Below are 14266 nucleotides of genomic sequence, written 5' to 3' on the forward strand. Positions count from 1 at the left end.
TCACAGTCTTTCCTGCCCGGGCTGGCTTTGAACCGCGATCCTCAGATCTCAGCCTCCTGAGTAGCTAGGATTACAGGCGTGAGCCACCAGCGCCCGGCTATTTATTTATTTATTGTCTGTCATGGGGCTTGAGCTCTGGGCCTGAGTACTGTCCCTCAGCTCCTCAGTTCAAGGCTAGCACTCTGCCACTTCAGCACAGCACCACTTCCGGCTGTTTCTGTTTATGTGGTACTGAGGAATTGAACCCATGGCCTCATGCATGTGAAGCAAGCACTCTACTGTGGAGCCACCTTCCCAGCCCTAGAATACCAGCTTTGAACAAAAAAAGCCAAGCAAGAGGTGGAGCCCCTTAGTGCAAGCCCCATTATTAGCACACGCGCATGTGCACGCACACACGCACACACACACACACAATTATACAGGACTGAGGATTGTATGGATTATGTACAAATACTATACCATTTTATGTATAAAATCTTCATATTGGGCTGGTAAGATGGGTCAGTGGTAGAGTGCTTGCCTTGCATTCATGAGGCCCTGGGCTTGATTCTTCAGCACCACATAAGTAGAAGAAGCCGGAAGTGGCTCTGTGACTCAAGTGGTAGAGCGCTAGCCTTGAGCTGAAGAGCTGAGGGACAGCACCCAGGCCCAGAGTTCAAGCTTCATGACTGCAAAAAAAAAAAAAAAAAAAAGGCAAAGGACCACTATTTATATTAGATATACTAAAGTCTGTACTTATGGCCTTGGTTTTTTTGTTTTGTTTTGTTTTGTTTTTTTGTCAGTGATGGGGTTTGAACTCTGGGCCTGGTTGCTGTCCCTTTGTTCTTCAACTCAAGATGACCATTCTACCGCTTGAGCTACAGCACCACTTTTTCTGGTGGTTAATTGGAGATAAGAGTCTCACTGACTTTCCTTCCTGGGTTGGCTTTGAACTGTGATCCTCAGATCTCAACCTCCTGAGTTGCTAGGATTACAGGCGTGAGCCACCCACGACCAGCTATGGCCTTGTTCTTTTTTTTTTTTTTTTTGGGTCCAGTCGTGGGGCCTGAACTCTGGGCCTGGGCCTGGGCGCTGTCCCTCAGCTCTTCAGCTCAAGGCTAGCGCTCTACCACTTGAGCCACAGAGCCACTTCCGGCTTTTTGCTTATGTGGTGCTGAGGAATCGAACCCAGGGCCTCATGCATGCAAGGCAAGCACTCTACCACTGAGCCAACTTCCCAGCCCTATGGCCTTGTTCTTGCTGCACTGGCACTCTCACTTGAGCCACACCTCCAGCCCAGCCATTACTAGTGTTTTAGAAGAGGACATATTGTTGAAGAACCAAACTGTAATCCTCCAGCTCTCAGCTAGGCGTTGCCAGTATTACTGGTGTGAACCATCCATGCCCACCCAGCACCACTCAAAAATGTTTATAGGTGTACTCTTTCCCCTAGCCTCTTGTCTGTTCTGCCTTATGAGCTGAGGCTTAAGCAGGCAATGGAAAGACAGACCCTCACTACTCAGCTGTGTATTTGAAAGTTTGCATTTGGCTGGTGCTTGGTAATTGGATATAAATGATAATGTGGGGGATTTTTGTTGGTGTTGTCTTTGAAGACAAATGCCATACGCCACACAAATTTCTCTAGTATTCCCTGACTGAGCCTGAACTTGTTTGGCTAGAATTGTGCTGCATAGGAGGAGATAGTCCTCCGTCCTACCATCTGGCCCTGATCCCTCTGAGTCTGCCTCTCCTTTTTGACTGTCTGAGCATCACTGCACCTGACTGTTTTCCTCCCATCTGTTCTCCAGATAAACATTGAGGATCTTGAGGGTGACTCTGGAGTGACTGGGGAGAGGTCTGATTGTACGCTGGCTGGAGATAAAGGGCAAGCTGAGCATGGAAGCCCAGAGAAAGTGAGCAAGAGCAATGGACACACAGCCAAGGCAGAAACCCCAGAACAGGTGATGTGGCCCATGGTAAAGAGAAGGTCAGAGTATGCTGGAGGGAGGAGGGCTCAGGGTGGCAACCTTGTACTTAATTCTGCCAATTTCTTGGCAGCTCACTTTTCTTAGTTCACTTATGTTAATTACCTAGTTGTTTAAAATTCTCACAGGAGCCCTCATGAAATTTGCATTGAAATTCTTGAGACCCGTGGTGGTCTTGTGGGAGTGTTTGTTCCAGCTAGTGAGGCCTGGGGTCTCATGGAAGAAGTTATTCCAGAGCAGGTGTGGGGGAGCACTGAGGCAGGAGTCCCTGGGAGGACCTGTCTTCAGGATTACTGAAGTGTGCAGGGAGTGGTTGGCCAAGTAGAGTACAAAAGCCTACTGAGCCATCTTGATACTCAGGTCATGGGGAACTCTGAAGCAGGTCCAGAGGTTACCCCATGGCTGGGAGGACGTCCGTGGGAGATTTCCAGCATGAAAGTAAGGTGAGGGGTCTTGCTCGGCAAGGAAGGGGATAGTGACAGCTTCTCATGATTTAAGATTTTTACTTTCCTTTCTATGGCTTGAAATGTCTCCTTTTATTAGTGTAATGCAAGTAGCAAACTCCGAAAGAAGAAAAAGAAGCAGAAAAATAAGAAAAATTGTCCAGGAGAATCCTCGGTATGTATCAGACCTAATCTGGTTAGTCTCCTTAAGCCTTTTTTCTTCTTTTCTGGCTGGGTTCCTCAAGTTGGTGCTAGAAAAAGTTTATTTTCACTTGATAGTTTGGTTCCTTCCCAGTGGAAGAAGCAGAGTCAGGTAAAGAAACAGGAAATGGCCAGATGCTGGCAGCTCACGCCTGTAATCCTAGCTACTCAGGAGGCTGAGATCTGAGGGTTATGGTTTGAAGCCAGCCCAGGCAGGAAAGTCCATGAGACTCATATCTCCAATTAATCACAGAAAAAGCTGGAAGTGGTGCTGTGGCTCAAATGGTAGCCTTGAGTGAAAAGTAGCTCAGGGACAGCACCAAAGCCTAGAGTTTGAGCTCCAGGACTGCCAGGAAAGAAAAAGAAAAGGAAAATGTACTTGTTTTGCTACCTTTCCTCCCCCTTCCTCTCCCTCCCCTCCTCCTCCTCCTCTTCTTCCTCCTCCTCTTCCTCTTCCTTCCCCCCTACCCCCCCCCAGTCCTCCTTTCACTTAAGGCTTACACTCTGCCACTGGCCACTTCCACCTTTTCTGTGTATGTGGTACTGAGGAATCACACCCAGGGCTTCATGCGAGCTAAGCAAGCATTCTACCACTAAGCCACATGCCCAGCCTACCTTTTCCTCTTGGTCACAGCCTACTCTTGGTTCCAAGTTTGAACAGAAATTAGAAACTGTGTTTTGCCAGGTGCCTCTGGTTCATGCCTATAATTCTAGCTACTCAGGAGTCTGAGAACAGGGTTCAAATCCAACCTGGGCAGAAAAGTCTGTGAGACTCCCAAGCCCTGGAGCTTGAACTCTCGGCACTGTTCCTGAGCCCTGAGTTCCATTTTGCCCAAGGCTAGCACTCTATCACTTGAACCACAGTGCTCCTGATGATTTTTTTTTTTTTTTTTTTGGTCATGAGGCTTGAACTCTGGGCCTGGATGCTATCCCTCAGCTCTTCAGCTCAAGGCAAGGACTCTAGCACTTGAGCCACAGTAACACTTCCGGTTTTCTGAGTGGTTTTTATTGGAGATAAGAGTCTCATGGACTTTCCTGCCCAGGCTGGCGTGGAACTGCAGATCTCAACCTCCTCAGTAGCTAGGATTACAGACATGAGCCACAGACGCCTGGCCAGCACTTTTGGCTTTTTTCAGTGATTACTTGGGGATAAGAGTCTCTGACTTTCCTGCCCAGGCTGGCTTTGAACCTGAAATCCTCAGGTCTTAAGCCTCCTAAAGTAGCTAGGATTACAGACGTGAGCCTCTGGTGCTCAGCCTGTGAGACTTAAAATGCAGCTAGCCAGCAAAAAGTTGGGAGTGAGGGCATGGCTCAAGTACATCCATGGATGTAAAAGCTAAGCGAGTCAGTACTGGTGGCTCATGCCTGTAATCCTAGCTATTCAGGGGGCTGAAGATTGCCCAGAAAGGAAAAGTCATGAGACTCTTATCTCCAATTTACCACCAAAAAACTGGTAGTGCTAAGTGTTAGAGCACTAGATTTGAGCAAAAAAAAAATGCTCAGGGGCAACACCCAGGTCTTGAGTTCTGACTGACCCTCACCTTCCTCCACCCTCTCAAAAAAGGAAGAAGCTAAGCCATAGTTCAAGATCTTTAGTTCAAACTCCTGTACTGTACAAAAATAATTATAAGTAGCTCTTTTCAGTAGAGAGCTTTCCCCAGCTCTGTCCTGTTACACTGTGTGAAGATCACTGTCTGACTTTTTTCTTAGGCTAACAGCTTAACTGTGTAGTAGATACAGATGGTCCAGGCTCATCTACACAATTATAGCTACTCAGTAGGCAAAGATCTGAACATTGATTTGGAACCAGCTGAGACAGACAAATCTTAGAGAATTTTTCTTTTTGACCGGTCCTGGGCCTTGAACTCTGGATTGTTCCTAAGTTCCTTTTGCTCAAGGCTAGCACTCTAGCATTTCGGCTACAGCACTACTTCTAGCTTTTTCAGTGATTAATTGGAGATATGAGTCTCATAGACTTTCTTGTCAGGCTGGCTTCAAACTGTTTGATCCTCCTAAGTAGCTGGGATTACAGGCATGAGCCACCAGCTGAGAGACTTATTTCCAAATAAGTAGCAAAAGCCAAAAGTAGAGATGTGTCTTACGTGGTAGTGAACTAACCAAGTGAGAGCTTGAGGCCCTGAGTTCATGCACCATTGCTAGCCATCTCCCTCCCCACCCCTGCCAGAAAGAAAAATGGTTGACAGGCTAGTCTGTCCTTAGAGAATTTGTTCCCCTTCTTGCCTTGAGGTCTTGATTCTGTTTGTGTTGAAAAGTTGTAGCTTTGTGCTATCTACTGGGATTTACAAACCATATTTCACTTACTAGAGGACATTAACTCATTTGGATCTACAATGCAACAATAAAATCAAACAAAAAATTATTTTTTATTTAAGTAGTTGTATAAAGGAATTGCCACTTAACAAAGCAGTTATGAATATATCTTAATCAGTGTCACCCCTTTCAACATTCTCACCAAAAAAAAAAATTTACTATTCTTTGAAGAAAGGATTAATTTTTTTCCCTTATAGTTTTTTGAATGTCACAGAGCTTTATCCATGAAAAAGTAATAAGCATTTATTTGTAACTTGTACAAAGCAGTAGCTAGCCTTGAAGTTTTCTGTTTGGCTAAGAGAACAGTGAATACTAATGTGCTTGTTTGGGCTGCTACTTACCTTTATCAAAATGTCTACATGATAGAACTGAAGACTTTGTTGCACGGTTGTTTAGGTTTTTTTGAGTGTTTTTTTGTTGTTGTTGTTTGTTTTTTTGCCAGTCATGGGCCTTGAACTCAGTGCCAGGGCACTGTCTTTTGCTCAAGGCTAGCACTCTACCGCTTGAGCACCACTTCCGGCTTTTTCTACATCCAAAACTTCGGGCTGGGAGTATAGCTTAGTGGTAGAGTGCTTGCCTAGCATGCAGGAAGCCCTGGGTTCAATTCCTCAGTACCACTTACACAAAAATAGCCAGAAGTGGTGGTGTGGCTCAAGTGGTAAAGTGCTAGCTCAGGGACTGTGCACAAGCCCTGAGTTCAAGCCCCCGAACTGGCCAAAAAAAAAAAGAAAGAAAATAAAAGGGCTGGGAAGGTGGCTCAGTGGTACAGTGCTTACCTTACATGCATGAGACCTTGGGTTCAATTCCTTAGCACCACATAAGCAGAAAAAGTTGAAAGTGGTGCTGTGGCTCAAGTGGCAGAGCGCTAGCCTTGAGCTGAAGAGCTGAGTGGACAACACCCAGGCCCAGAGTTCAGGCCCCGTGACTGACAAAAAAACTAAAAGGTCAAAGTGGTTATTAACACGTTGTTCTGGACTTTTAGGAACATGGACTGGAAGATATTGATCGCATCTTGGAGAGAATTGAGGACAGCAGTGAATTCAGCTGCCCAGGCCCCCCTCCTCTAAGCTCTAGAAAGCATGTGCTACATGTGGAGCACAGGTACAGCTCTTCCATCATGGGGGACTAAAAGTAGAAAGTTGACTGTCTTTACTGTGTTTATTTTAAAGGTGTGAGCTGAGGGCTGGTGGCTCACACCTACAATCCTAGCAACTGGGAAAGCTGAGATCTAAGGATCATAGTTCAAAGCCAGCCCAGGCAGGAAAGCCTGTGAAACTCTTATCTCCAACTAACCACCAAAAAGCCAGAAGTGGAGCTGTGGCTCAAGTGGTAGAGCACTAGCCTTGAGCAGAAACACTCATGGATAGCATCCAAGCCCTGTGTTCAAAACCCAGGACTGGCACAAAAAGAAAAATAGTGGTAAGGTCTGGGGAGTTCATAGAAAACCCTAGGTTCTATCTACGTACTAGGGAGGGGGAAGCATAAAATTCCTTAAAAAATATGGTCGTAAGAATTTATCCTTAGGGCTGGGAAGGTGGCTCAGTAGTAGAGCGCTTGCCTTGCATGCATGAGACTCTGGGTTCGATTCCTCAGCACCACATAAGCAGAAAAAATCGGAAGTGGTTCTGTGGCTCAAGTCGTAGAGCTAATAGCCTTGAGCTAAAGAGCTGAGGGACTGCACCCAGGCCCAGAGTTCAGGCACCATGGCCGACAAAAACATAAAAAATAAATTATCATTAAACTTTTATGGAATAACCTTTTGGAGAAAAAAAAGAAAGGGAAAATGTATGCATATTTTAGAGGATTTTAACATTTACATTTCTCTGGTGGTACTGTTTGGACTCAGGGCCTCAGGCTTGCTAGGTGGTACTCAGCCACTTTAGCCATGTGCCTAGCCTTTTTTTTTTTTTTTTTTTTGCTTTAGTTATTTTCCAGATGTCAGACTTTTTCCCTTAGGCCAGCCTGTGGTGGTCGTCCTGAGGCTTGAACTTGGGGATCAGGGACAGTAAGTACCTAGACCCTTTACCACTTTCAGCCACAATTCCACTTCCAGGTTTTTTTGTGTTTTTTTTTTTATCAGTCGTGGGGCTTGAACTCTGGGCTTGGGCGCTGTCCCTCAGCTCTTCAGCTCAAGGCGAGCACTCTACCGCTTGAGCCACAGCGCCACTTCCAATTTTCTAGTGCTTTATTGGAGATAAAGAGTCTCACGTACTTTCCTGTCAAGCTGGCTGTGAACTGTGATCTTCAGATCTCAGCCTCCTGAGTAGCTAGGATGACAGACAGGCATGAGCCACCGCACCTGGCAGCACTTCCAGTTTTTGAGTGGTTAATTGGAGATAAGAGTCTCCTGAAAGCCGGGCACTGGTGACTCATGCCTGTAATCCTAGCTACTCAGGAGGCTGAGATCTGAGGATCATGGTTCAAAGCCAGCTTGGACAGGAAAGTCTGTGAGACTCTTTATCTCCAATAAAGCACTAGGAAACCGGAAGTGGCGCTGTGGCTCAAGCGGTAGAGCGCTCACCTTGAGCTGAAGAGCTCAAGCCCTGAGTTCAAGCCCCACGACCAACCAAAAAAAAAAAAAGTCTCCTGGGGACTTTTCTACCTGAGCTGGCTTCCAACCACAATTCTTAGCTCTCAGCCTCCAGAGTAACTAGGATTATAGGTGTGAGCCACCAACACCGAGCTGTGTCTTGTCCTCACACCTTTTTGTCTGCTGTGGGCCTTGAACTTGGGTCCTAGGTGCTGTTCCTGAGCTTTTTTATTCAAGGCTAGTGCTCTTCCACTTGAGCCACAGCTAGACTTCTGACTTTTGGGGGATTAATTAGAGATAAGAGTATCCTGCCCTGGCTGGTTTCAAACTGTGATTCTCAGATCTCAGCCTTCTGAGTAGTTAGGATTACAGGTGTGAAACCACAGTGCCTGGTTTGTCGGGGGCTGGGGTGGGGGGTTGTCGTCTTACTAAGTTTTCCCAGGCTAGCCACAAACTATAATCTTCTTGATCTCTGCCCTGGGAAACTGGAATTACAGGTGTAAGCCATTAGGCCTGGCCCTATAGGTTGATTTTATATTTTGGTAATAGGGCTTGAACTCAGGGACTTGAGCTTTTTTTTTTTTTTTCCCTCACAGCTGGCGCTCTGCCACTTTTAGCTTCTTCCTGGTTAATTGGGGATAAAAGTCTTCCATGTTTATCTGTTTTGGCTGGCCTCACCTCCCACCTCCTGATACAGGATTATAGGTGTGAGCCCCCAGGCACCCAACTTTAGTTGTTTTTTGTTTTTGTTGATGGTAGTCCTGGGGCTATCTGGGCACTGTCCTTGAGCTGCTGTGCTCAAGGCTACTACTCTACTACTTGCCACAGCTCTACTTCAGCTTGGTGGCGGTTAATCAGAAAGTCTCAGGGACTTTCCTGCTTGGACTGGCTTTGAAACAGGCTCCTCAGATCTCAGCTTCCTTAGTAGTTAGGATTATAGGCATGAATCACTTGTGCTCAGTTTGTTTTGTTTCGGTTGCTTTCTTTAGTTAAACTTTTTAATTAGCATATACTAGTTGTACAAGGAGGTTCATCGTGACATGTTCACACATTCATACACTGCTTCTCACGTACCTCACGTTCTGTCACTGTTCTTTGTCCCTCCCTTACAGTTTAGAAATAACTAAAAGTACTGTTATCCTTGGGTGGTTATCCATCTCTTGGTCTTATAGATATGCACTGAAATCTGGTTATTACGTGTGTGCGTGCATGTGTGTGCACGTGCGCGCATGCACGCACTCAGGCACATGCATACACACCAGTACCAGAGCTTGAACTAAGGCCTTGGCTTATTTTTTTATTTTATGCACGGCCTGGGCACTGACCCTGAGATTCTTTTTTTTGGGGGGGGTGGGTCCAGTTATGGGGGCTGAACTCTGGGCCTGGGTGCTGTCCCTCAGCTCTTCAGCTCAAGGCTAGCACTCTACCACTTGAGCCACAGCACCACTTCCGGCTTTTTTCTTTTTGCTTATATGGTGCTGAGGAATTGAACCCAGGGCCTCAGGCTTGCAAGGCAAGCGCTCTACCACTGAGCCACCTTCCCAGCCCCTTTTTTTTTTTTTGGGGTCCGGTTATGGGACCTGAACTCTAGGCCTGGGCACTGTCCCTTAGCTCTTCAGCTCAAGGCTAGCGCTCTACCACTTGAGCCACAGTGCCACTTCCAGCTTTTTTCTTTTTGCTTATGTGGTGCTGAGGAATTGAACTCAGGGCCTCAGGCATACAAGGCAAGCACTCTATCACTGAGCCACCTTTCCAGCCCTGACCCTGAGATTCTTTGCTCAAGGCTAACACTCTGCCACTTGAACCACAGCATCACTCTGGTTTTTTTTCTGAGTGATTCATTGGAGATAAGAATCTCATGGACTTTCCTGCCCAGGCTGGCTTTGAACTGCGATCCTCAGATCTCAGCCTCCTGAGTAGCTAGGATTGCAGGCGTGAGCCAGCAGTGCTATTATTATTATTATTATTATTTATTATTTTGAGGGAGTCAGGATCTTACTATATTGAAACAAAAACAAGGCTCTGGGCATGGCATGGTTTCAGTGGTAGAATGCCTGCCTAGCAAGCATTGAGGCCTTTTTATTCAAGCTTCAGTACTGTCCCCTTCCCCCACAAAAATGTGTCACCTAGAGTTCTTTGGAATACTGTGTTCTAGTTTCAGGTGTTTAGGAAGCCCTAACATCCTCACAGACAAATGCCATGTGAGAGACCGGCTCCAGGTGTCTTATTCCAGCAGGACGGCTGCTTCCCCTGTTGGCGTCCGTCAGCGGCCTCACCGTAGGCAGGGCAGTGATTTTCAAACCAGAGTTACTAGATTCTTACATGGCTCCCTAAAATTCCCAGAATCATTATAGCAGAACAAAACTTAATTTTTCTTTCTAAAAATTTCAATTCTCTAGACACTTGAATCCAGACACAGAACTGAAAAGGTATTTTGGTGCTCGAGCAGTCCTGGGGGAGCAAAGGTAAGGTCCACACTAATCTATGCTCTAAGCTGTTCCATTCCTTTTCAGATTCTAGGGAGAGGAGGGAATGTTGAAGGGTTAAAAATCACTGTGGGCTGGTGGGGGAGGAATATGTAAGACCATAGAGGACGACAAGTGAAATCCTTAGACTTGGTCTAAAATGAGCACAAGGGGCTGGGAAGGTGGCTCAGTGGTAGAGCGCTTGCCTTGCATGCATGAGGCCCTGGGTTCGATTCCTCAGCACCACATAAGCAAAAAGAAAAAAGCCGGAAGTGGTGCTGTGGCTCAAGTGGTAGAGCGCTAGCCTTGAGCTGAAGAGCTGAGGGACAGCGCCCAGGCCCAGAGTTCAGGCCCCACGACCGGACCCCCCAAAAAAAAAAGGAAAAGGATAAAATGAGCACAAGGAGAGGGGGTCAAGATGCCCCCCTCCCCCACATAGGATAGCTGAGCTCCATCCCTCACCTGCCTTTCTAGTATGTACATTGTTGTTTCATTTATTTGCTTATTTATTTATTTGGAACTGGGGTTTGAACTCAGGGTCTCATACTTGCTAAGCAAGCATTCTTCCATTTGAACCAAGCCTTATTCCCTGCCTCATAATTTTTGACAAGTTTTAAAATCTTCTGTAAATTTTGAACTTCTAGTCCCTGAAGTCTTAGGTTCATTTTGCTTCCGAATCAGCTACAAAATTAACGTAAGATTTAGGTTCTAGCAGGGCTTACCTATGTTGGTTTATTTATTTAATTAATTTTTTGTTGGTCGTGGGGCTCGAACTCGGCCTGTGTACTGTCCCTCAGCTCTTCAGCTCAAAGCTAGTAACCTGCCACTTGAGCCACAGCGCCACTTCTGGTTTTCTGGTGGTTTATTAGAGATAAGAGTCTCACACACTTTGCTGCCTGGGCTGGCTTTGAACTGCGAACTTCAGATCTCATCCTCCTGAGTAGCTAGGATGACAGGCGTGAGCCACCAGCGGCCACCAGTTTAATTTTTTAATGTTATAAGGGTGATATGCAGAGGATTTAGTAGTTGTTAACGGCTGGGAAATGTGCTGCCAGCACAGCTGCCGTGATAAGCAGCATCCAGCATCCTCACACCTACAGAAAGCAAGCACAAAGGACCACTTCTGAGACTTGCTGTAGGAGCCATGTGTTCTGCCCTCTCTTCACCCATCAAAATGACTAGAAAGCTTTTTTCTCTCTTGGGTAGAGGTCATGGTACCAGAGGCTGGCCTCAGATTTATAATCGCTCTTCCTTAGCCTCCTCAGTGCTGGGATTACAGGTGTGTCTTACCACTCCTGACAACCTTGGTCCTTTTTGTAAATTTTTTAAAAATTATTAAACTAAATACCTCTTGCTAAAAATTGAAGCAATTGGGCTGGGAAGGTGGCTCAGTGGTAGAGCGCTTGCCTTGCATGCATGAGACCCTGGGTTTGATTCCCTAGTACCACATAAGCAAAAAGAAAAATCCGGAAGTGGCACTGTGGCTCAAGTGGTAGAGCGCTAACCTTGAGCTGAAGAGCTGAGGGACGGCACCCAGGCCCAGAGTTCAGGTCCCACGACCGGACCCAAAAAAAAAAAAAATTGAAGCAATTTAGAAACGCCTTTCTGAGCCAAGCACCAATGGTTCACGCCTCTAATCCTAGTTCCTCAGGATGCTAAGATCCAAGGATCATGGGCTCAAAGCCAGCCCTGACAGAAAAATCCCCATGAAATTTCTTTCTTTTCTTTTTTTTTTTGGTCGTGGGGCTTGAACTCTGGGCCTGGGCACTGTCCCTGCACTCTTCAGCTCAAGGTGAGTGTTCTACCACTTGAGCCACAGTGCCACTTCCGGTTTTCTGGTGGTTTTATTGGAGATAAGAGTCTCACGGACTTTCATGCCCAGGCTGGCTTTGAACTGCGATCCTTCAGATCTCAGCCTCCTGAATAGCTAGGATTACAGGCATGAGCCACTGGTGCCCAGCTCCCCATAATATTCTTATCTCCAACTAACCACTCAAAAACTGGAAGTGGGGCCATAGCCCCTCAAGTGGTAGAGGGCTGTCATTCTCCCTGCCCAGAGATAACCATTGTGGTGGGCTGCGTCTTCCCATGGCACAGAACACTTGTACTGGTCAGTAACAAGACTGGTTTTATACACCACATTTCAAGTGTTACTGTCTTTTTGACAGTTAAAGGCGGGGAGGGTTTATTTTGATATAACAGGATTAAAGTAGGGAGAAATGGAAAAAAGAAACATTTCCTGCTCCCTATACAGGAAATGGGAGTTAAAGACTCTCCCTTCGAGTGTTAGTTTGTATGCCAGGGTTATTTACTTACTTCTGATGCAAAGTTGTGTCTGGCAGATGGCTGCAGTTCCCTGCATCTGCCACATTTTATAAAATTGTCCAAGGTGTTCTCATTTTCTGTTACTTGAATATTGCTGCTTCACCCTCCAAAGAAGCTGTGCAGCTTAGACTCCTCCATCCACAGTAGCGAAGTGCATGTTAAAATCTGTCATAACATATAGACAAGTCTTTTTTCTTAATTTTTTTTTTTTTTAGCCATAGATAGTTTTTGTGCTGGCCCTGGGCTTGAACTCAGGGCCTGGGCACTGTCCATGAGCTTCTTTTTGCCTCAAAGCTAGTGCTTTACCACTTGAGCTATAGATCCACTTTCAGCTTTTTGGTAGCTTATTGGAGATGAAAGTCTTCAAGCTGGCTTTAAACCCTGGTCCTAAGATCACATCCTGAGTATGGGATTACTAAACTCATGAGCTATTGGTACCTGACTCTTTTTTTTTTTCACAGCCTTACTAGGTTTCCCAGGCTGGTTTTAAATTCACAATCAAGTGATTTTTCCCCCACCATACCTCCTTATTAGTCTAAGCTATAAATGTGTATCATGGTGCCCCATTTTTTTGTTTTTTGTGTCGGTCCTGGGGCCTGAACTCTAGGCCTGGTTGCTGTCCCTCAGTTCAAGGCTAGTGCTGTACCACTTGAGCCACAGTGCTCAAGCTTTTTCTGCTTATGTGATGCTGAGGAATTGAACCCAGGGCCTCATGCATGTGAGGCAAGCATTCTACCATTGAGCCACCTTCCCAGCCCCTTGTTATACTTATAATACTATATTTTTGACTAAATTTATGTCTTCTTCTTTTTTTTTCCCTAGTGCCAGTCCTGGGGTTTGAACTTGGGGTGTAGGTTCAGTCCCTGAGTTTTTTTGTTCCAGTCTAGCTCTATCACTTGAGCTAAAGCTCCATTTTCAGATTTTTGGTGGTTAATTGGAGATAAGTCTCACATACTTTACTGGAAGGCTGGCTTCTAACTGCAGTGATCAAATCTCAACCTCCTGAGTAGCTAGGATTATCAATCAGTGTGAACCCCAGCACCCAACAGACTTACATTTTTTTTGGGGGGGGTCGTGGGGCCTGAACTCTGGGACTGGGCGCTGTCCTTCAGCTCTTCAGCTCAAGGCTAACGCTTTACCACTTGAGCCACAGCGCCACTTCCGGCTTTTTTCATTTTACTTATGTGGTGCTGAGGAATCGAACCCAGGGCCTCAGGCATGCAAACCAAGCGCTGTACCACTGAGCCATCTTCCTAGCCCCGAGACTTATATTTTTGAAGACATACATATGCCAGGCATCAGCGTTGGCATTGGTGGCTCACACTAATTGATAACCCTAGCTTCTCAGGAGACTGAGATCTGAAGATTGTGATTTGAAGCAGCAGGAGCCTTGGTGAGACTCATATCTCCAGCTAGCCACCAAAAAGAAAAAAGGCTGAAAGCAAAGCTATGGTTCAAGTGTTAAAGCTTCTAGCCTTGAGCAAAATAGCTAAGGGACAGTGCCCAAGCTCTTGAGTTCAAGTCCCAGTACCATGACACACGTACACACAAAGTGAGTCCTAGACTTGGCATGGTGGGACATGCCTTCTTGGAAGACAGGAGTTTCAGGCTACCACAGGCTATAGTGAGGCCTGAGTTTAAATATTCCCCTGCCCACATGATAGATGAAATCAGTTCCCTCCCTCCCCAGCTCCCTACGCCATCTCCAGTGCCTATGTGTCTGTAAACCTCTAGGTGCCCTTCCAGAACCCCTGAGAAGTACCTTCCCTGCACACTCCAGCACCAGGTACCTCCTTCCAGAACCACTGCACATGAGACTTGAAACAGCTCTGAGCCTCTATTATTCTCCCTTTGTGCCCTACCAGTTACCCAGGGCCTTGCCCCATTTTATTTGGGACATGCTTTTTTTTTTTTTTGTCAGTCGTGGGGCTTGAACTCTGGGCCTGGGCGCTGTCCCTCAGCTCTTCAGCTCAAGGTGAGCGCTCTACCACTTGAGCTACAGCGCCA

At 46.2% G+C, this 14266-nt stretch overlaps 1 protein-coding gene across 2 annotated transcripts in view; it reads left to right on the top strand.

Annotated features, from left to right (window-relative positions):
* The window catches only part of Tcf25 (transcription factor 25 (basic helix-loop-helix)), a 36806-nt gene that overhangs the window by 5009 nt on the left and 17531 nt on the right, over positions 1 to 14266 (top strand). The window contains exons 2-5 of one of the 2 annotated variants that reach the window (XM_013035676.1): positions 1788 to 1940; positions 2508 to 2582; positions 5922 to 6040; positions 9869 to 9934. In XM_013035676.1, the coding sequence (XP_012891130.1) occupies positions 1788 to 1940; positions 2508 to 2582; positions 5922 to 6040; positions 9869 to 9934 (413 nt within the window). The remainder of the gene's footprint in view (positions 1 to 1787; positions 1941 to 2507; positions 2583 to 5921; positions 6041 to 9868; positions 9935 to 14266) is intronic. The other variant, XM_013035677.1, reaches the window with a different exon arrangement.

This window comes from Dipodomys ordii, unplaced genomic scaffold (genome assembly GCF_000151885.1).
Source record: "Dipodomys ordii isolate 6190 unplaced genomic scaffold, Dord_2.0 Scaffold217, whole genome shotgun sequence".
Lineage (NCBI taxonomy): Eukaryota > Metazoa > Chordata > Mammalia > Rodentia > Heteromyidae > Dipodomys > Dipodomys ordii.